This window comes from Stegostoma tigrinum, chromosome 12 (assembly GCF_030684315.1).
Source record: "Stegostoma tigrinum isolate sSteTig4 chromosome 12, sSteTig4.hap1, whole genome shotgun sequence".
NCBI classification, from domain to species: Eukaryota; Metazoa; Chordata; class Chondrichthyes; order Orectolobiformes; family Stegostomatidae; genus Stegostoma; species Stegostoma tigrinum.
The window spans coordinates 45,415,377-45,439,921 of record NC_081365.1 but is presented as its reverse complement, the minus strand read 5'-3'; the positions used below and the strand labels follow the sequence as shown (position 1 = coordinate 45,439,921).

Here is a 24,545-nt window from a genome sequence, read left to right as displayed (position 1 = left end):
TAAATCCTGTCCTTCAGGATCCCCTCCAACAACTTGCCCACTGCTGATGTCAGGCTCACCAGTCCATAGTTCCCCTGTTCCTTACCACCTTTTTTAAATACTGGCAGCACGTTAGCCAACCTCCAGTCTTCTGCAACCTTCGCCATGACTATCAATGAAACAAATATCTCAGCAAGAGGCCCAACAATTATTTCCCTGGCTTCCCACAGGGTTCTAGGGTAAACCTGATCAGGTCCTGGGGATTTATCCATCTTCATTTATTTTAAGATGTCCAACACCACCTCCTCTGTAAAATGGACATATTTTCCCCAAGTTTTCTAGCTTATGTGTCATTTTCCACAGTAAACACAGAGGGAAAATACTCATTTAGTATCTACTCATCTCCTCTGGTTCAACACACAGGTGGCCTTGCTGATCTTTAAGGGGGCTATTCGCTCCCTAGTTACTCTTTTGTCTTTAATATATTTGTAGACTCTCTTTAATTTCCTTAACGGTATTTTCAAAGCTACTTCTGAAGCAGGGTCCCGACCTGAAACGTCAACTTTCCTACACTTCCGAAGCCACCTGGCCTGCTGTGTTCCTCCAGTCTCTGACTCCAACATCAGCAGTTCTTACTATCCCCCTATACTCTTCTAGGGATTCTCTTGATCCCTGCTGTCTGTATCCAACATATGCTTCCTTCTTTTTCGTGAACAAAACCTCAACTTCTCTAGTCATCCAGCATCTCCTACACCTACCAGCTTTGCCCCTCACACTAACAGGAACATAGTGGCTCGGGACTCTTGTTATCTCAATTTTTCTAGCCATCCTTTTACCTGGCAATTTCCACCCCCATTCAACTTTGGAAAGTTCTTGCCCAATACTGTCAAAATTGGCCTTCCTCCGATTTACAGCTTCAATTTTTTGAACTAGTCTATCCTTTCCCGTCACTATTTAAAAACTAATATAAATTGTGGTCACTGACCCCAAACAGCTCCCTCACTGATACCTTGGTATCCTGCCCTGCCTTATTTCTCAAGAGTAGATCATATTTTGCTCTTTCTCTAGTACATCCACACACTGAATCAGGAAATTTTCTTGGACGCACTTAAACACCACTGCAACTAAGCCCTTAACACTATGGCACTCCCAGTCTATATTTAGAAAATTAAAATGCCCTACTATTACCACCACATTATTATTACAGATAAATGAAATCTTACAAATTATTTCTCAATTTCCTGCTGCCTATTGTGGGGTCCATAGTAGTCTGGTTTTTGGATTATCAGTCCTGTGACATTATCACTACACCACCACTTCCTGTTCACACAGGCCATAACACTGAGCATACACTGTTCCATTCATTCATATGAACTAATTTTGTATAATTAATTTCAGACCAATGCCAACAATAGATGAGAGCCACATTCATTTGTATTTCAAGATCGAAATTACTAATCTAGCATGATTACACACACGTACAACATATTTGAATTTCCTCAAAAACGAAAATGCTCTCAGACCAGAACATCAGAATGATAATACTTCAACTCTGGTCTTTATCCAAATTTATACATCTGTTAAGGTTTTGACTTTCCAAAAATGGTTATAATCCCATGTATATATGCTCTTAAAACATGACATAGTGAAATAGAAATAATGGAACTTTTATTCTTGATTAATACAGAATAAAATCCATTTCTCAGGGTATATTAGAACCAATTCTGAATTATTGAATCATGCCAATCAAGTATTTGCACTGTAAAACAATGTTGTTGGAAGTGTACACCCACCAAGTGTATGATCTGAACTGAAAGATCACAATCATGTGATAACATCATCAAAAACTGTTATTGTCAGCAAATGCATAAAGCTGCACAATCTTCTAAAGTCTAAAAACTTTACCCATATCTTTGCTTCCTTCTGATAACCCTTTTTCAAAACAATTACCCCAGGGAAACAACAGCAGTGGGAGCAAGCATTGTAGTTGGATGGAGCTTACAACCTTGAGTTTGTAAGTTTTAAAATGGGTCAGACACATTTAAGGAAATCAAACATGCAAAGATGCTTGCTATAAAATGTTGTTATTAGTTAGAAAGAGCCTCAGCAGTCCATTTTCCCACCAAAATAATTCAAACCAAGTTGATGCCTTTTGAAGGACGTTTGGTAACATCTGAAAACGTGCAAATTGACAAAAACAGTTGTAAATTTGCAATACAGGTAACACTCAAAATATCATCCTACCTCATCAACAACACCACCACTAGATCATATCTGGTCCTTATTTAACGTCTACACAAATATACTTGCCCATAGAGTTCACAGCATAACAATGGGAGCAGACATCATGGCTAACCATGTCCTTTCCTAGCTCAAAAAGATGATAAAGCCAATTATAGTCAACATTGCCTCCCGGGCTGGGAACAACTGAATGGAGCTAGGCACAGTGTTTCAGTAATGAATTGTAGATCAGCACTGGTTGTAGATGTTGGTATGGTCGCTGAGCTGGTGTTCATAGATGCAAGTTGCTGGTTGTCTACCTGTTTTGTGCAGTCTCACATGGTGTCTTTTAAACCACATTCATCCTGTCCATGGTTTCTATTGGACACGAACACCAGCTAGCAACTAAACAACACAACCAGATATCCTTGGTTTCAATACACACAGACGAGAAAAACCACACTTCCAACCGGGACAACACTACTATCATTGGACAAGCCAAACAGAGGACAGCCAGGGAATTCTTGGAGGCTTGGCATTCATCCACGGACTCCATCAACAAACACATTGAATTGGACCAGACATACCGATCATTGCAACACACAGCCGAACAGGCACTTACTGGAAGCAGCAAAAACAAGACCATGTAAATTCCAACTGGTGCAAGACAACAGCACTTTACAAGAGGCTCCACAGCACTGAGGATGTCACTCGTAAGGGTACAAAATGCCTGGATCAAGCACACTTTGGTGTGTATGACACAGTGTTATTCCAAACTGTGAATTTAACTCACCGAACATTAATAATCAAGTTTCCCAAATGCAAATTATCAACTGGCACCTCAGCGGTTTTGTCACAAAGTGGAGGCTAATGGGTGAAACAGGCTTTTCAATTCAAAATGTCAAGGTGCTGCAAATTCCAGGCCAACATCATCTTATACAAAAGTTTAAGGATCTCTTCCAAAGGTGATTATCTGTTTTAACCAACATTCAGAACTTTAGCCATGTCCTGATAGCAGTGCTTTCAATTTGCAAAACAAAAAGGGACATAACAACATACTTCACTCATATTACACTGAGCTGGACACAACTACCATGCACACATCCAACTCAATCAATAGTGTCCATAAGGTGGACGGTCCTCATTGTGTTGTTGGTCCTCTAAACTGTGAATGTCTCCTCTTCTCCCAGTTTTCTCTCTCTTCAAAAGAAATTTTCATTACTGATAGTATTTTGATTATTTAATCCTTAAAACAGAATTTTCTCTTGCTGTGAGAAGAAAAACAATCAATGCTATGAAATCAATATTGCACAATAGGAGGCAACTCAGAAGGGATTTATTTTTGTACGTGATTTATCTGGTATAAAACAAATGGAACTTAGGCAGTAGCATGCATATCAAACTGCCAGCCTTAACTGTAAGAAGCTGCAACTGCAAAAAGTGTGTACAAACTAAGATAACAAAGTGTGGAGCTGGATGAACACAGCAGGCCAAGCAGCATCTCAGGAACACAAAAGCTGACGTTTTCGGGCCTAGACCTGAAGAAGGGTCTAGGCCCGAAACGTCAGCTTTTGTGCTCCTGAGATGCTGCTGGGCCTGCTGTGATCATCCAGCTCCACACTTTGTTATCTTGGATTCTCCAGCGTTTGCAGTTCCCATTATCTCTGTGTACTAACTAACTCCATTTGTGTCACCTGACTAAGCTTGCTATATTTGCATAATATTTTAGCATACTTTTGTTATGAATGTTATATTTATTTCAGAATGCAATGTTGTTATATAAAGAAATCCACTTACCCTTCGTTCAAAAATCTTGGAATAAAGCTATATTCTAAAATACATTCTAATTTGTAATTTTACATTAATTCATGCAGGCATACAGAAAGCTGCCAAATAAATTAATCACTGGTTGAATGGTCATGCTATAATCTAACACAGCTATTAAACGTTAAAACATTGCTAATTTTCAAAAGCAATGTTTCAACAATCATACTGGCAAGATGTGCACAAAACCATCAGTCTACTTTAACATCCAGTTGTCTTATTGGTAAAGTCCAATTTAACACAAATTATTGTTTCAACATGCTCAGATATCTTGCATGTCAGTTCATTAACTGTTACTCAAAGTACATTAAATCTCTCAGTGCATTATTTAATATGCTCAAACATCCAAGTTTCTGAATTATCTTGGTCAGGTCTCAAATGAAACATTTTTTGAGAAAGGTGTATTCAATAATTTAACACTGGTGAATATTATTTTTAAAAATATATTAAAGATATTTCTAAGCACCCTCATATTGAAACATTAGACAGCATTAATATTACAGCACTCAGTTTTATTAAGGTTCCTTTTAGAATAAAGATTTTAATACTTCCTTATTCAGTGATTATCTTCTAACTAAAATAACTTATATAGCTAACAATACTACTAAATGAGATTTAAGATATACATGTGGAAGAATTGTTTTATGGTCATTGCTACCTTTTAATGACCTGGATTTAAATAATGTTTATTTTGTCAGTTACATATTCTAAGCCTGCTTAATTACATGAAAGTATGATCTTACTTTGGTCTCAACTAGTACAACAGGGTATCTGCTCAATCAACCCATCTTCTTCATAACACCTCCATACAGAACATGACAGGACAATATTCCTAGTTCTGTGATTCTATTGCCCATATTTTTGATGTAGATCCAAATTCAATTTTGGTAATAATCAACTGATGAATACAAGTACTACAGGTAAACAATGTTCCTAATGGACATGGGAAAGAAGCTCGAGATGTAACACCACATTGCAGTAAAAGGTACTTGACAGAGGGCAAGGTAAAAGTTTACGATTTCTAGAACATCCTGTGCTTTATAGTAAACTGACTGCAAGATAGAAAGTTGGATACTATATTGGATGTTGCTAACATGGGAATAAATGGTTCTTTCATGAGGAAGTTAAGAGAAATTTGGTGAGAATTTCAGCCGTGCCAGCAGCCAAATTTAAGTTAGCCAGTGCACACTAGAATCAGTATGATCGCTGTGAACTGAAAAGGACACAACTCCTTTCAAGTTATTTATTAACATGTGAATAAACCATTCACCTTCGTATTTAGCGTAACGTGCTTCATTTGCATAAGCATCTTCATCGTCTTCTAATGGGCTGTATCCAGATCCTACAAACACAAAATAGAAACTAAAACTGGACCAAAAAAAATTGTGTTTGCAATTATGTGTGCAATGACAAGCATTAAGTGAATTAAAGAATGTGCACTTATATAGCCCCTTTCATCTCACGATATTCCACATTGGAAACCATTTGTTGGACATAAAACAAAGTGTAGTTATTGCAGTACAACAATGATGCAGAATTGACCCATGTATTCTCTCCACCTTTGCAACATTTTTCAATTTAATGTTGCTGTATTTTAGTCATTATTTTGCCACTTTTTGAATGACAACAATAACAAACTGTAATCAAATGATCAACTATTATTTGTGTAATGATGTAAGAATTGTCAGTTAATTCAGTAAAATACAACAACAGACACAGTACATTATGAAATAACTGAACTATGCTAAAACTTCAGCAGTCCAAAAACATGTTGTCACATCAGCAATACAGTCCTTCCAAATGATTAATACCAACGTTTATGCTCAAAGTTCACTTAAACCATGGTCAGCTGTGTCTGAAGTAGTGGTATTGATCATTGTCTGAACTATGGAAAACATTATACTGTTTATTACCTGAAATCTTAGTAACTTTGCATTTGCTGAACTCTGGAGATTGCTACCATTGTATGTTATTCCAAATCTGGGAGAACTGGTGCAAGATCAATTGTGAACTGAAAATACTGAGATTCATAAGTTTGTGTTAAGAATATAAGGGCTATGTGGCAATGCCGGGCATATGGATTTTGGTCACAGAACAGTCGTGAATTCATTGAATGTTGGAGCAAGCCTGACGGACTCAATAATTTAACTCTTTTCTCCTGTTCCTCAAACTTTTTTTAAGAAAAAGCCGCATGCCTATCTGAAGGCTGAGAAGGACATGAAGTCTGGTTTCATCTAGTATTTACTCGTGAGTAATGAGATGGAGCATCCTTAAAGAAAGATTTTGACATAGCAACAGAATAATTTTGGGAGCTAACGTAGTGTGCATTTTAAATTTCCCATCATTGTTTTGAAATCATTTTACGGCCTCATTCCTGCCTAGGTCTTAGCCATGTCCAGAACTCTCCAAGTTATTATTGTTCAATTTCTGGTTCTCTGCCTCTATTTCTCCTTCCTCCTTTAAGACAGTCCTTAAAACCTCCTTCTTCGTCTAAAATTCTGGTCATCTCGCCCATGTTCATATGGCTCAATGTCAGATTTTGTTTGACGTTCCTAAGAACCACATTTTTGGATGTTATAAAATGCTGCATAAATACAAGGTGGTGTCACCTTTATAAATCAAAGCCCTGTCTAACTTTACACAAGGAATGCCTGGAAATTCAATTTGCCCTTAAAACATATCCAGGAACAGTTTCAAAACTAATAAATCTCATTCTTTTGCAATTTGCAGAGGATCAAACTTCTAGGAATTAAATAACTGTTATCCAAGCTTTCCATAAGTAAATGACAATCGATCGATTTGAGCTGACCAACTGGAATGCAAGAGTTTCAATTATAGAGCACCTTTCACAATCTCAGACAGTCCCAAAAGCATTTTACAGCCAAGGAAATAACTTTGAAATGTATCACTGTTATAGTGTATGAATACAGCAGTCAACTTCAGGTATAGTAGATCCTATAAACTGCAAGAAGGCAATGACCAGATAAAGTTTTTGTTTTGGTACAAAGGATGTTTGTTGAAGGTATAATTGCTGGTCAGGGCAAATATTAGTCAGGACATCAGGCAATATTCCCTGCTGTTCTTCAACACGGTGTCAGAATGAGGGCTTGGATTTTATATTTCAGCTGAAATGTGGCTTGTCTAACAGTACAGCCATCCGTCATCACTGCACTGGAGAACAGAGGATTCAGGAGTGTTTTTAAAAACACAAAGTAAAAATAAAAGCAACATAAATAAATGATGGAATTCATTTCATTCCTTTTAGAAGAGCATACTGGCAGGGCATAATCAGGAAATCATGCTGCTTCTGCACGTTTAATGTATCTAATTACTTTGTGAACTATGGCCATATTTGATACCTATTGTCAAATTTGTCTTTTATATCTTATTTCAAGATGCACAAGGTAAAGCAGCTGTACAACCATGTGCAAAGGAAGCACAGTAGGATTATTTTCAAGATTTGTTGTCCCAAAAAAATCTAGGGGTTGAGAGACATGTTCCCCTGATCTGTGTGGTTACCTACAATAAAGAAGTGCCAGATCTTTAAATACAAACCAAAAAAATAAACTTACCAAAATCAAGTTGAGAAATATAAAACTTAGCATAAACTTATCACAATAGTGTCTGAAGATGCAATTTATCCACAAAGCTTGTTATAAGTATTTACTACTTGACATGTTATAGAGATGTCATTAGACATCTCTGGAGTAGTTGGATATTAACCCAAGACTCCTAGCTCAGAATAGAGGACACGTTGGCAGCAAGACCAGGACGGTGTGGCAAAATCGGCGAGAGCATGTCGGTGAGGGAGCAGCAGTCAGCGGCTAGAGCAAGCAGGTGAGGCGGCCTCGTGGTGGCCTAGCGACTGGAGCAGCACCTACACCATTGGGACTCAGATCTGGATTTTTTTTTTTTTGCTTACCTTTTGGTGCTGCTAAATCTTATAAGTCTGGTTTTGTAACCCAGTGGATGCCAGCGAATGGCGACTTTGTGCACTTTTCGCTGTACTTCTGTATTCCTATACTTAATACATGTGACAAATAAATAAATCTAGAAGTCCTGAATCTGCAACTGTGCCAAAATTGTTATATATGCATCTGAAAGGATCTAAAAAGATTAATATTTGATTGGCTGTAATAAGTACCACCCTCTACGATGATGTTATGGGAACTGGTCAACATAAAGGGAAGTTGGAGATGACATATCTGGGGCTAGCACGCTCCCAGTTTCTATGTGTCATATAGGTCATGATTTTGTAATCTGAATACAGTTGCAGAAAAGCAATAAACTTCATACTGTTTACTCAACAAAGTTGTTCTAGTTAGATCAGAGAGGTTGCTGTATTCACCCAAGTTAGACCACTTTGAACCGGAAGGAAAACACAGAAAGCGGCTACCAACCTTCCTGTTCATTCTGAGGCTAATGTACTCTCTAGTAAACTGTGGAAGAGAATAGGCTACAAGTGACTTGTCTTAAACAAGAAGTAGGTTTATTAATGATAGAAATCGGCAGAAATTAGAGTAACTGGCTACATTCTATCATTTAACAGTGCTGGGAGCTGGGTGTGTGACTCCATTAGGATAATGCGCTTCTTGTCCACCTAAATATTGTGTGACATCTTCAGATCGGGTGAAGCTCAATGCAGCTTCAACATTAAATCTTTCAGAATTATTATTTCACACAACTTCATCCTCCAAGCTTTTCTCCACCCCCATAGTTACAATTTACACATTCACATATAGAACTACTTTTACATTTACCCTATCTCCTCCCGAAGTCTATGATATCACAAATCCAGGCATTGTGAAGATTTCACAATTATTCCAGAATACGCTCGCTTCAGACTTGGAAGATTGGTACTCATTATGGAGCTGCAGGCTGATGTGTGTCCAGGTCCAGATGCACATCTTCTTAAGGCTTTGAAGCATGGCTAGTAAGGTAGCAGATACATCGGTGTTGATTTTTGAAAATTCCTTAGACTCGGGTAAGGTTACATTGGACTGCAGATGGGAAAATATAATGCATCCATTCAACAAGAAATTCTAGGCAGGTAAATGTGTCATCCCTGATGCGGGAGTTAGATTTGATCATTAAAGTAATTAATTAATACTAATAAAGATCATTAATAGCCACACACAATTCACAAAAGCTAATTAGGAAGACTCATCAGTATTTAATAAATTCGATATCATATTTAACCATAAATGTGAGGTGATTCAGTTTGGGAGGAATAATAGGAAGGCAGAATACCGGGTCAATGGAAAGATTCTTGGTAGCATAGATGTGCAGAGGGATCTTGGTGTCCATGTACATAGATCCCTGCAAGTTGCCACACAGGTTGATAGAGGTGTTAAGAAGGCTCACGGTGTTTTAGGTTTTATTGGTAGAGGGATTGAGTTCCAGAGCCGTGATATCATGATGCAATTGTACAAAATGCTAGTGCAGCCTCACAAGCAGTTTTGGTCGCCTCATTACAGGAAGGATGTGGAAGCATTGGAAAACGTGCAGAGGAGATTTACCAGGATGTTGCCTGGTCTAGAGCATAGGCCCTATGAAGAAAGGCTGAGGAATTTGGGTCTGTTCTCATTGGAGAGAAGAAGGCTAAGAGGGGATTCAATAGAGACATACAAGATGATCAGAGGATTAGATAGGATGGACAGTGAGGGTCTTTTTCCAAGGAGATGACTTTGTCTTGTACAACGGGGCGTAGCTACAAATTGAGGGGCGATAGATTTAAGACAGAGACAGGTTCTTTACTCAGAGAGTGGTAAGGGCGTGGAATGCCCTGCCTGCCAATGTAGTTAACTTAGCCACATTAGGGGCATTCAAACAGTCCCTGGATAAGCATATGGATAATGATAGGATACTGTAGGGGGAGGGGCTGGTCAGTGCAACATTGAGGGCCGAAGGGCCTGTTCTGCACTGTATTGTTCTATGTTCTATGTTCTATGACGCCATAAGACGCAGGAGCACAGTAAGACCATTTGGCCCATGTAGTTTATGCTTATGAGATCGAGATGATCTGATAATCCTCAACTCAACCTTCCTGCCTTTTCCTACAACATGATTCCTATACATCTGTCTGGGCACCCCATAAAGGCTAGATGTCAGTTGAGGTTTTAGAATTGAGTGCAAGATATTATGTGGATGAACATTACATTATAAATGGTGCACAGTGTTTTGAAATTTCCACAACTGGGAGATGCCAGCAACATGTCTTGAGAGATGCTTATGTGAGCCTCTATAATGGGTTCTCAAATGGAGGAAGTTTTAGATACTATCCTTTAGTTTGTTTGAGAAGTTCAAAAGAATTGTAAGAAGTACTTTAGAGGCAGAAACTCTCATTCATGATGAGGTAGTAAAGAACAGTGTTTTCTAAAAAGAGGATCAGCTTATGTAATATGACCTGAAAGGATGCCTGAGATGTAATGGAATGACGGAACAAGCAACAGAAATATTGATTTAGGGTTGTATAAATGTGAGGAGTTATTAATAAATGAGGTGATTTTTATAGTGTGATTAGCTGATATAAAGCGCTCACTAAAAATATAAGCTTGTCCCCTGTTCATATACAATTATCATCTAGAATACAACAAGGGTGTGTTCGAACTGTAGACAGATTGTAAGAAAGTAAGGTTCTGCATCAGTAGTCCCTACAAGAAATTCCTCCATGCTGACCAGAATACATAAATTGAGTTTTTCAATATGGTTAAGAGTTTAAGGACGGGTCTAAATGTGAGAGTGGCAGATGGTTAATTTAAGGCTGCTGGGTCTTAGCATGAAGAAGCACTTGACTTACACAACAGGAGGTAATTTATTGCACAATAGCACTAGGAACAAGTTACATTGATGGGTTAGGCATAATTACTTAAGATGACTTGAGATTTTTTTCAGGAAGCTACCAAAAAAGGTTGATGATGGCAGAGCAGCTGACATTGTTTATTTGGATTTTAGTAAAGCCTTTGACAAGGTTCTGCATGGTAGACTGATTAGTAAATTAGATTACATGGGATTCAGGGTAAGCTTACCAATTGTATACATAATTGGCTTAACGGCATCAGACAAAGAGTAATGGTGGTAAGAAAGGAACTGCTGATGCTGGATAATCTGAGATAACAAGGTGTAAAGCTGGATGAACACACCAGGCCAAGCAGCATCAGAGGAGCAGGAAAGCTGACGTTTCGGGTGTGGACCCTTCTTCAGTAAATGGTGGAGAGTTGCTTTTTGGACTGAAGGCCTGTCACCAGCAGTGTTTCACAGGGATTAGTTTTGTTTGTGATTATATAAATGATTTTGATGAGAATATAGAAGTATAGTTAGTAAGTTTGTGGATGACACTAAAATTGGTAGCATATTTGACAGTAAAGAAGGTGTTCTAAGATTATAAAGAGATCTTGATCAAATTGGTCAACAGGCTGAAAAATAGAAAATGGAAATATTGCATTTTGGTACAACAAACAAAGGTAAGAATTTCAAGACTAGGGGAACATTTTTAAAACTGACAGGAGAGAGATTTTAAAAAAGACACCAAGAGGCAATGTTTTTACACAGAAGGTGGTTAGCATGTGGAATGAACTTCCTGATGAAGTGGTGGATGCGGGTACAATTACGTTGAAAAGACATTTGCTTGGACGTATGAATAGGGAAGGTTTGGAGGGATGTGGGCCAGGAGAAGGCTGGTGGGACGAGTTTAGTTTGGGATAATGCTTGGCATGCAACAGTTGGACTGAAGGGTCTGTTTCTGTGCTGTATGATTCCTTGACTCTATGATAAGAGCAGGTCTCTTCTGATCCTAACAGGGTCTTGTGCAAGTCTGATCCATTTCCACCTGAAAATTCTGCAACATTAGCAAAATATTGACTGGAGCTTAGTGCAGCCTCACATTAACTCCTCCTGAAACATTATCATATACAAACGACGGCCATCCACTACAACTAGTTATTTACATTGTTACCCTCCAAACCATCCCCAGCCCCAAACTTTTTGTTTGGTTTCCAGCTTAAAAATATTTATACTGGCAGCTTCTTTCCCTTCTATGATCAAAATGGTGTAAGCGTTTGTTTAACCATAACTTGTTTCAGACATCATTGTTAAAATGAGCTCTAACCTTGTTCTCGTAGGTGATGACATGATCTCCAGGCTTCAATGTTTGTAACCCACATAAAGACCTACCAACACTGAATCAGATTTTACAACTGGCAACAGCTTCTAGTATTAGCAGTGCTAAAGTTCTTTACATCTGGAATTTCAATATGAAACTAAATTTCAACTGTAATAAACTTGTGTGGAGGCAAGAATCTCCAGAACCATTTTGTCTGTCAAGGTATCTAGTTCTGGAACTCACCACACTCCAAAACTTGAAACTTACTGAGGAAGTGCCATTTGGGATTCTTCCATATTAATCAGGATGCCAGAACTGGAGACATAAAGTTGGACAGCTCACTTGGCTCCTTTCAGAGAATAAACTGTAACAACCCCACTCAGTTGGAAAAGTACACAAGTGTTCCCCGGATAGAGGCACTACAGTTATCACAGAGACTTTATGAAGACTTCAGGATCCAAGCCCTGACCAAAACTATTTAAAGTGTTGAATAATTTTATTTGTACCTTTAGTGAAGTAAAACGTCCAAAAGTTGGTTCACAGGAATGATTAGCAATTAAAATTTGAAACTGATCCACAGGAGAATTTGAAACAAAAATCTGAATCAGAGGTAGGTTGTAAGGAACACCTTAAAGAAGCAGAAAAGAAATGGGTTTGGGGTGGGGAGAGATGGTAATTACAAGGTTTAGGATCAGGATGGCTGAATATGTTAGGACACACAAACGGGTGTGTCTGTGTATGCATGTGTGCGCATGCAAGAAGAAAAGGATGATAATAGTAAAATGGTGTTGCTGCTAAACTAGGGTCACAAATACAGGGATAGTGGTGAATGGGGACAGTATTAGCTAGAATGCTGGTCGCAAAGTATTTTGTTGAGCCCAAGTTAATGGACAAGCAAGGGAGAGACTAGCAAGAACAAATTAAGTCTAATATTAAACAAAAGGAATAGATTAAAATATACAAGCAATTAAGTTATACCTCTCAACTATACAAATTATGAAAGCAAGCATTTAGCAACAGGAGGCTTTCTGCATTTGCTCTGTTCTCCCACAGCACCTGACACATGTTTAACAAACTAAACTCTGGCTGGCTTATCATAAAAGGTGTTCAACAATTTCCTTACAAAAGGGAAGTTATTATCACACATTCCAACTGGATGCAGTATTGATGATAGTATTGGCAGGTCTGTTAAACTCTACAAGAGCAGATAGAAACTCAGCACAGACGGACACTTCGATTCACAGATTTATGGTCTATCACAGCTTTGTGCTGCATCACACAAGCTGTAGGCAGAATCAGGGTAACATTTTGCTATTTTCTCTTTTTACCCAGCTGATAAACTCTCAAGGTAATTGAAACCTTCAATCACAGCACCTACATTCATGAGAAAAATCTACTAGCAGGTATTCTTTGGGTCAAGGAATGGGAAATGCAAGAACTCAGTAACAAGCAGCTTATGACAGACCCTATCTGTTGAAAGGCAGCTACTGAAGTATTGAACAGTGGTCGTTGCTAAACAGGTTCCAGACAAGCCAGGACTAGTAGCCAACCTCCAGTGCTGAAGCCTTAGTACAAGTTCGTTATGTGCTTGAGACAAACTATTCTGCACAAAACCAAAGAAAACCCACACACAGGCTAAGTGGCAGAATAATCACCTTAAACACAGCAAATGAGGGAGAGAATTGGGATTTAGTAAAATAAGTAAAAATGGAAGTAAATCACACATCAGCTCATATTTGTTTGGATTTTTGAATAACCGCAGCCTTAAATATGCAATTGTATCCTAATCTAAAGTTACACTGTTCTGACAAAGCAAATGAAGCTTGGGCAACAGCATCCCAACTAAGCACTTTATAATCTACTGGACTCAACACACAGTTAAATAATGCTAGATCATAAACACAGGTTCAATTTTTCCATCCACCAGATGTTGAAAATAATTCTGCTACTACTGTTTTACAGCTCCTTTTGACACATCTTTAGTTGCTTTCTTTCTCCCCGTCTTCTAAAGGTGAAGTTACCATAGTCCCAATGGATCATAGGAGTATTCTCATTAGAGAAGTCAACTGGTTGTGGTTTAACTTGACAGTCACTGCACCTCAGGTGAGGGCAAAAGGTTGAGGAGAGTCAAAGAACAAAGAACAAAGAAACCTACAGCACAGGAACAGGCCCTTCGGCCCTCCAAGCCTGCGCCGATCAAGATCCTCTGTCTAACCTGTCATCTATTTTCTAACGGTCTGCGTCCATTTGCTCCCTGCCCAAATATATCTTAAAAGACGCTAACGTGTCTGCGTCTACCACCTCCACTGGCAACGCGTTCCAGGTGCCCACCACCCTCTGTGTAAAGAACTTTCCACGCATATCTCCCTTAAACTTTCCTCCTCTCACTTTGAACTCATGATCCCTAGTAATTGAGTCCCCCACTCTGGGAAAAAGCTTTTTGCTATCCACCCTGTCTATACCCCTCATGATTTTGTAGACCTCAATCAGGTCCCCCCTCAATCTCCGTCTTTCTAATGAAAATAATCCTAATCTACTCAACCTCTTTTCATAGCTAGCGCCCTCCATACCAGGCAACATCCTGGTGAACCTCCTCTGCACCCTCTCCAAAGCATCCACATCCTTTTGGTAATGTGGTGACCAGAACTGCACACAGTACTCCAAATGTGGCCGATACAAAGTCCTATAAAACTGCAACGTGACCTGCCAACTCTTATACTCAATACCCCGCCCAATGAAGGAAAGCATGCCATATGCTTTCTTGACCACCATATTGACCTGCGTTGTCACCTTCAGGGAACAATGGACCTGAACACCCAGATCTCTCCCTTCATCAATTTTCCCTAGGACTTTTCCATTTACTGTACAGTTTGCCCTTGAATTTGATCTTCCAAAATGCATCACCTCGCATTTGCCCGGATTGAACTCCATCTGCCATTTATCTGCCCAACTCTCCAGTCTATCTATATTCTGCTGTAATTTCTGACAGTCCCCTTCACTATCAGCTACTCCACCAATCTTAGTGTCATCAGCAAACTTGCTGATCAGTCCACCTACACTTTCCTCCAGGTCATTTACATATATCACAAACAACAGTGGTCCCAGCACAGATCCCTGTGGAACACCACTGGTTACAGGTCTCCAATTTGAGAAACTCCCTTCTACTACTACCCTCTGTCTCCTGTTGCCTAGCCAGTTTTTTAATCCATCTAGCTAACCTGGACCCCATGTGACTTCACTTTCTCCATCAGCCTGCCTTGGGGAACCTTATCAAACGCCTTATCAGTCCTTCATAGTAACCTCAGACCATGCAGGATTTGAACCCACACTGTTAGATCACTGTACATTGCAATCCAGCTGTCCAGCCAACCAAGCTAAACAACTACTCTTAGTACCTTGGACTGTTTTCATTTTTGCCATTGAATTTCATCAGCCTGCTACCGTATCACAGATTTTTTCTTACGCTCTTTCATTGCCAAGGCCCTTTTCCTTGCCTCTGTAGTTGCTTAAATCCTGTTTCATTTCCAACAATTTTCAGTTCTGATCTTGTTGCTTTCTTCACAGTTGTCACCTATTTTATTGAGTATTTCTCACACATTCTATCTTTATACAGAGTTTTCATGTCTGTAATTACATTACTGTTGGCACTGCTAACTTCAAATTAACCAAGGATCACACTATATGTTTACATTTTCAAAATGCTCTTCAGGAAACAGAATCAGATATCCCACACAGCAGCCACTTCATTAAAGGGTTTTCACTGCAGCAATTGTGCTTTACAAACCATGCAATGCGCATCCTATGTGTCGCACTCAATGCTGTTCTTACTGGTCAAAAATGGCTCTCTCAATGTCTCAAACTTAAAATTTTCATCCTTGTATTTAAAGCTCTTTGTGGTTTCATTTATCCTCTAGTCACAGAATGCCCAATAATTCAGAAATAGTAGGAACTGCAGATGCTGGAGAATCTGAGATAGCAAGGTGTAGAACTGAATGAAAACAGCAGGCCAAGCAGTATCAAAGCAGGAAAGTTGATGTTTCGGGTCTAGACCCTTCTTCAGAAATGGGAGGGGAAGGGAAAGGGAATTCTGAAATAAATAGAGAGAGGGGGGGAGGCGGATAGAAGATGGGTAAAGGAGGAGATAGGTGGAGAGGAGACCAGACAGGTCAAAGAGGCGGGTTTGGAGCCAGTAAAAGTGAGTGTAAGTGGGACATTAGTCAGGGATAGGTCAGTCCAGGGAGGACAGACAAGTCAAGGGGGCGGGATGAGGGTGGTATGTAGGAGAAAGGGGTGGGGCTTGAGGTGGGAGGAGGGGATAAGTGGGAGGAAGGACAGGTTGGGGAGGCGGTCAGGGGAGGGGAGATTTTGAAGCTTGTGAAGTCCACATTGATACCACTGGGCTGCGGACTTCCCAGGTGGAATATGAGGTGCTGTTTCTGCAACCTTTGGGTGGCATCATTGTGGCATTGCAGGATGCCCAGGGTGGATGTGTTGTCTGAGGAGTGGTAAGGGAAGTTGAAACTCTGCAGCCTAATGGTATCAACGTGGATTTCACAAGCTTCAAAATCTCCCCTCCCCCTACCACATCCCAAAACCAGCGCAGCTCGTCCCTGCCTCCCCAACCTGTCCTTCCTCCCACTTATCCCCTCCTCCCACCTCAAGCCCCACCCCTTTCTTCTACATACCACCCTCATCCCACCCCCTTGACTTGTCTGTCCTCCCTGGACTGACCTATCCCCTGCTAATGTCCCACTTACACTCACCTTTACTGGCTCCAACCCCACCTCTTTGACTTGTCTGTCTCTTCTCCACTTCTCTTCTCCTTTATCCATCTTCTATCCGCCTCCACCTCTCCCTATTTATTTCAGAATCCCCTCTCCCCACCCCATTTCTGAAGAAGGGTTAAGACCCGAAACATCAGTTTTCCTGCTCCTCCGATACTGCTTGGCCTGCTGCATTCATTCAGCTCTACACCTTGTTAGCCCAATAATTCAGAATTGTTTTCACTCCAACCTCTAGTGCACCTTTCCTTCCCTCCCATTTTCTATGTTTTAGCTGTTCAGGCACACAGTGTGGAATTCTCTCCATAAGCTTCTTCAGCTATCTACCAGCATCTTCTCCTTTAAAAACTCTTCAGAACCAAACACTTTAACTGAGCTTTGTGATCATACCAAAAATCCCTATCTTCGGCCATCTCTAAAATCTTTTCTATGTCTTTGTGAAGTGACTTCTTTTTTTAAGATGCAAAAGTCATTGTTGGATAGATGAAGACCACAAGAGGGGAATGCAGTGCATTGGTACTTTGTCTGTTCCAAATAAAGTTTCCATGTCACTTACTCCAATTACCAACTGTCTGTCAGACATCTTGCCCTTGTTTGACAAACCACAACTTAAAACACAATTTTTTTCAGTATTGGTTCAAAAGCTTCACCAGCTTTCACAAAATGGAGATTCCTCGTCCTGCCAGCAGCAGGGCATTAAGCATGGGGTTACATCTGGAATGGATTGAAGACAGGAGCACAGTTGGTATGTGCATGGTTCTACCATCAGTGACCTCTCAGAACGGAATTTTTGGAGCATTTGAATTGGTGGCAAAAGCAACACAGCTGGCTCTTTCTGTTTAGCTCGTGACTTAAGAATAAATCTGGACTGGGGAAATTGAAATCTTAACCAGGCATCCCTGTGGATCGTTACAAGGATGTACTGTGATTTGTACTGCTGTTACACACAGTTTCAAAATTTCAAATTGGATTGTGTTACAAAATGCTAACATATTTCTTTGCATTGTACAACTAAATAAAAACGTGCAATCATGTAGCAAATACAATCCAGGTAATATTTCATATCAGACCATGTCATTTGATCATCCGACCTGCTGTCTATACTAACTTGCCACTGACAACACAAAATACTACATTAAAGTAACCAACAGCATTTCAGAAGAAAAGGCTTGGAGTGTAGTATGTTTAACATTTGGTCTCAGGATTTGGGTGATTTTGGCACGGACAGACCTTGTTGCCCTGACTGGATGCACCATCATCCGTTCCACCATATAAATCACTCCTGCCTTCCATATATCACTGGTCATTGTCTTTTGTTCTTTGCTCCTCTTCTCACTTGCCCCGCCTCGGCACCCTTAACACCTGTTAAGTCCACAACGCTTTTTAGTTCTGATGATGGGTCATGAAACCCAAACTTTAACTCCTTTTCCCTCTCTAGATGCTGCCTGACCTGCCAACTATTTCCAGTACTTTCTGGTTATATTTTTAATTTCCAGTAGCCACAAAACTTTGTCCTTGGCAGTGCAGGCCAGTTAGAATGCATTTCTTAGACAAGGGCATACAGGTCATGATCTTCCCATAAAATGCTACTTTTTCTCCCCTTCTTTCCCTCCGGGTTATGATGAAAGTAGGCTTTGACTTGCTGCAGTGAATCTTATGTTGGCTTATCCCACAGTTATCCTGTCCTGGTAGTACAGGGTACATATATTGAGTTTACTGACAAGTAAACAAATCACTGCTACTCCAGCTGAAGCTTTAAGTACAACACTGAGGGTGGCCATCTGGTTATTATTGTATACAAGAATAATGCACTTGGAAATTACACAGTTGCAATAACACGCAGAAATGTAAACATTGCAAGGTTAGAAGAGGGCTGATAAATATTTGGTTATAAAGGGGTTTTTTTAGACATATATAAGAAAGGCAGGATTGGATGCTGAATACTCCTGGATATTGCATGTTAAGGACAGATAGTAAAGGAAAAAAGGGAGAAGCAGTATTGGGACAGCAGTGTGATGCTGCAGAAAGAATGTCCAAGAGGAATCAAAGATGTAATCTATTTGGTTAGAGCTCAAGAACAAAAAAAGGTGTAACTGCCTTACTCAGTTACAGAGGTGTCAAACTGGAGTCAAAAATTGACTACATTGAAAGAAGAGTTATGGCTGAGGAGCACAGGGACAGGGTACGCCATTTAGACCAAAAAGATTGCTCTATCATTTAAATAGATCATGGTTGATCAAACATTTCAATGACTTTTACCTGCACAATCCCCAAACTCTTCACAACACTGACAATCAAAACTTTATCAACCTCCACTTGAAACATACTAAATGACTGAGCATCCACAGCCCTATGGGATACGGAACACAAAAGATTCAAGATCCACTGAGAAAAATAATTTTCATCTTAGCACTAAATGGCATCACTAATTTTTAAATTGTGATCCCTCAGCTGCAGCTACCTTGTCTATCCCTTTAAGTATTTTGTACATTTCAATGAGATGATCACTCACTCTTCAAAACTCTACAGAGAAAAATGACACAGTTTACCCCTTCTGAGGAGCAAGTCTAGTGAACCTTTGTTGCACTCATTTCACGGCAGCAATATCCTTCCTGAGGTAAGGAGACCAAAATGGCACACAGCACTCAAGGTGCAATCTAACTATGCTCAAATACAATAGAAGAAAGACTTTATTACTCCTGTACTTAATTCTCCTTCAATAATGGTGAACATCGCATTAGTCTTCCTAAAAGCTTGTTGCACGTACATGTCAGCATTCAGTGACATGTTGACAAAGCACCCAGGTCCTTCTCTACATCTCAACTGTTTACTATTCAAGAAATAGTCTGCACTACTGTTACTCTTACCAAAGTAGATAACCTCACATTTTTCCACATTATCTTATCTCCGAGGTCTTGCCTTCTCACTCAGCCATTCAAATCCTCCTAAAGTTATTTTGTATCTTCTACACAACAGAAATTCCTTCCTAGCTTTGGTTTATCCATAAATTTGGAAATATTACATTTGATCTCTACACCCAAATTATTGCCCTACTAGTCACAGTCTGCCAATGCAAGAATATCTCTGACCCAGTTATTCCTACCTTGTTTTCTGCCTGACAGCCAATCAAATCCAACCTGCACATTACGTTTCATGTAACGTGTTTTAACTTTGCTAACCAACCTGTTGTGAGGGACCTTATCAAAACTGTTCCAAAAGTCCAAGCATATTACCCTTTATCAACTTTGTTCATTATATTCTAAAGAAACTCCAGGATTGTTAAACATGATTTCTCATCTACAAATCCATGTTGACTATACTACACAGCTCTGCAGCAGGTGGGACTTACAAAGATGGGTGTTAATAGTATCATGGCTTTCGGGGGGGGGGGGAGAGGAGTCAAGTGATGAAAACACTAAAAAATGCACTTAACCACAACTGACAACCCTATTTCAACCTTATTTTGGAGTTTGCAATGATCAGACAGCCAGAGAAGATTTTAAGATGAATTTGAACATCTTAAATTCAGTGCATTTTGCGATGCGGAAAGCAGGGAGCAAGACCGGGGGGCAAACGCAGCAAAATCCAAACTTTGACAAGTGGACTGACCAAGTTTACCAGCAATGCCCACTTTTTAAAGGGTTTAAAAAGAAATCTGAAACAGAACTGGAGAAACTTCGTATCTGTGGGAAAAAAAAGTTAAATGTTTCCAGTCTGGCATGGCTCCTTCACAACTGAGGAATCTTCCTGCACATCTTCGAATGAAACAAAAAACTTTGGTGTCCGAATTCACAAGTTTTCATTTACCATTTCACTTTGACTTAGTATCTCGGAGGACTAAAGCTATGCATAACAGAGCTATTTTCGGTGCAGGATGTTGAAGTGTGTATGTATACATGGTAATTCAATGCTGCCTGTAGCTACTTCTAGAGTGCCTCTTTCTGAAGGGGAACAATGCCACGCTTTAGGCGCTGCTTACTATTCTGTGAGGAGTGGCGTCAGGACGCAAAAGGAGATGCCGTTTCCTCTGGACCCCTAAGTTTTTGTCAGTTCTTTCCGAAAACCGAATGCTCAGTACGTTCCAGGGGATTCTCTGCCCCACTCCCCATGCAATTACAAACCAACATCAACTTGTGAAACTGCACAAAGTCACTCGCCCAATCCCCGCCCCCTCCCTCTAGCAACAAACAAGAAGGACCCTGCAACAAAACTCTCACTTTCAAGTTTACTCGCTTTAAAGTAATTGGGATTTGAAACTTTTCCGGAGGTGGGGGATGTTTGCGTTCTCTTCAAATCGGTCTAACCCCGAGGAAGATCTGTAATCAGCCTTGAATCAACCGTCTGACCGCATTTTCCTGCAGGGAGCCGTTGTGCACGCCAGCTATGAATTAATAGTGACCTTGTCCTCCCAAAAAAAATACAAGAAACAGCAATTTTGCGAAGGAAAACCTGTCTGGATCACACAAAGGCGGAACTACCTACCTGCGTAAGCCTCCGCTGTGAAGATGCACACAGTAGACAGAAAAATGCATTTGATAGAAGTGTCCATTCTGAGCACGCCTAATTTCCCTACAACGTATAAGAAAAAAATTACATTAAACTCCTCCGAGTAAACGCCGCCTTTACCGGAAACCGCTTTTCCAAGCCAGTCCCAAAAATACCTGATCACAGCTGGTCATGTCCAACTGCTGTGCCCAGCAAATCAATCTCCCATAACCGGTAACAACAGTGAGTGAGTGTGATTGGGGGAACTCTGCAATATTAACTGATACTTAAGTAGTTATCACAATTACATCAATGGGAAAAACATGGTTCTGCATTTTAAAGCAGCAATATAGGTGTTATGGTTGGAAGAATTCAGTTTAGTACCGAAAATTACATTAAATAGAAATGTAATCTTTAAAAGCATAGCTAAGTTTCTGATTGCATTAGTTTTTATGTACCCACGCTGTAATTTAGTTTTTCTACTTTTATAATGCACATCTGGTACAGCGAGAACAGTCCGCCTTCTCATTGATCAGAGATTTTAAACTCTGCCTTTCATCCACGTATCTTTTGGCAGTGACTAAATCATTAGCACCAACACAATAACATTACTGGTGGCAGCCACTAAACAAAAGATTGTTTAATTGTAAATCTTTAGACATTCCCAATTATTGATTAATCAAGATTTTTAAAAACATCCCATTTTTCCCATATTGTAAAAGAAAATTCCCTAGAAAATAGTATACACTGTAATATTCACAAAGTTATGTATTAATTACAAATATATTATTGGTGCATGGGGTTAGAGCCTTGATATTGGTCATCCTGATGCTTTCCATAGAATCATAGAATTCCTACCGTGTCGAAACAGGCCCTTTGGCCCAAAAAGTCCATACTGACCCACCCCCCTATAACCCACCTAAGCCACACATCCATGGACACTCCTGGCAATTTAACATAGCCAATCCACCTACCCTGCACATCTTTGGACTGTGGGAGCACCCAGAGGAAACCCACGTAGACACGGGGAGAATGTGCAAACTCCACACAGACCAATTCCACCTTAGGGTGGAATTGAACCCCAATCCCTGGCACTCTGAGGCAGCAGTGCTAACCACTGAGCCATCATGTCACCCCAAAGTGCAATACTGTGATTGCTGCGAATTGAACACGGGTCAACTACTTGGGATGCACTATGCTTACTACTCTACTATCATCTTCCTGCTGTTGAGCTTTTGTTTGTCACGTCCTAAGGTTCTTTTGTTGCAGTGGTACCTAAGTTCAAGTTCCATCTGATTCTGATGTACGTAATAACATTTCAGAACAGGTCAATTAAAATAACTACAGCTATGTCTTATGTCAGCCTATTTGAAGACATTTACCAGTGACAGCTTTACTTAAGTATATATAACGACCTCAAAGCAATCACATATCTCAATACAATGGATGTTGGGTCAAGGAAGCTGATCAGGGTATCCAAAAGCTTGTTAAGAATGGATTTTAAAGATGACTTTACAGACGGAAAAGCTTCCGTTCCAAACTGTGCTTAGACGAGATAGGAGGCAGCAACTCACCAACATATTTTAAAGGCCATTAAGGGATGAGCAACAGTGCTGGCTTTGCTGGTCCTCACTGCTTCTTCTGTTCCGGAAGAAAACAACCATTGTCTATCCAGTCATTTTTCATAGCTGGAAACTTTTGTGTAAATATCTTTTATACCCCACCAGTGCAATCACATTCTTCCTGTAATGTAGTGCCCAAAGTTTTACACGGTACTCCAGCTGAAGTTTCATCAATGTTATTTGCAGTTCAAGCACAGGCTCCCTTTTTTGATATTCTTCACTCCAGCTAATAAAGAAAAGTATCCCATATGCCTGTTTAACTCACTGTCATGTTACCATCAGGAATCTGTGGGCATGCACAACAAGATCTGTGTTGGTATACATTTTTCAGTTATCAAGTCATACCTGCTCCAGAGGTGTGTTATAACATTTCTAATCATTCAATGAGTATTCCCTTGTCTTGCTTGCTTTCCCTATAAACACTGATTCTTATTCCTGCAAGTAGGATTCCATTTGCCACTTTTCTGCCCATCTAACAAGTCTATTGATATTTTCTCATAATCTACAGCTTTTGTCCTTAATATCAACCACACAAAACAACGTCTGTATCAGCAGTAAACTTCTTAAATATGTCTGCTACATTTAAGTTTAAATCATTTACATATACCTTGAAAAACAAGGGACCTAATATTGAGCCCATAGAAAACCACTGGAAAAAAACAGCTGCCAGCTACTGTCCTTTAATACCTGACACTGAGCCAGTTTCAAATCCAACTTTCCACTTGACCCTGAATTCCATAGGCTGTACGTTCCTGGAAGTGGACAGACAGATTAGGCTGACAACAAATTCCACAGCCTGGGGCCAAAGCAGTTGAAGACATAACCACTTTCAGGCAAACAGACTATATAAATGTTATGGTTCCAAGAGAAGGTCTGAGATTTTGTATTCAGCGACGAATGTCTCACCAAAATTTCTCTGTTACCTACCACACAGATTGGGAGTCTGATGGAATATTTTTCTTTGGCCTGGATGGATGCAGCTGCAGCAACACAGAAGATGCAAGATGCAAGACAAAGCTGCCTGCTTGATCGGCAGTCCATCCACCATCTGGCTGCAGTGTGCAGAATCAAATAACACCTGAAGTACTGAATAATTCAACTTATCTACCATGTGTATGCCCATTTGGCAGTTTCTCTCCTGAAGTCAGTTTATTAGATTTCTGAATTTCATATTGTCACAAACTGAAATGATGCCCTTTTACCCAAGTCCAGAGCAGTGAATTTTTTGTTTTACTCATAGAATGTTGATGTTGCTGGCTGAACCAGCATTTATTGCCGTCCCTAATTGCCTTTGAGAAGGAGGTGATGAACTTCCTTCCTGAATGGCTGCAGTCCATGTGGTGCAAGTACATACTGTGTATTATGGAGGGAATTCCAGGATTTTGACCTAGCTACAGTGGACAAATGGCAATATAATTCCAAGACAGAATGTTATGTTTCCATATTATCTGCAGGATTTTGTCTGTTTAGGTGTTAGGAGTAATTTGTTTGGAAGGTATTGCCGGAGGAGCTTGTTAAGTTACCGCAGCGCAT

General features: G+C 39.9%; 1 protein-coding gene across 2 annotated transcripts in view; it reads right to left on the bottom strand.

Moving 5' to 3' along the window:
• Positions 1-21,652, bottom strand: part of srpx (sushi-repeat containing protein X-linked) — an 84,316-nt gene extending 62,664 nt beyond the window's left edge. Inside the window, exons 1-3 of one of the 2 annotated variants that reach the window (XM_048540935.2) lie at positions 21,567-21,652; positions 21,388-21,474; positions 5,294-5,365 (exon numbers count right to left, since the gene is read on the bottom strand). In XM_048540935.2, the coding sequence (XP_048396892.1) occupies positions 5,294-5,365; positions 21,388-21,454 (139 nt within the window). In that variant the 5' untranslated portion in view covers positions 21,455-21,474; positions 21,567-21,652. The remainder of the gene's footprint in view (positions 1-5,293; positions 5,366-21,387; positions 21,475-21,566) is intronic. The other variant, XM_048540936.2, reaches the window with a different exon arrangement.
• Positions 21,653-24,545: the final 2,893 nt, after the last annotated feature.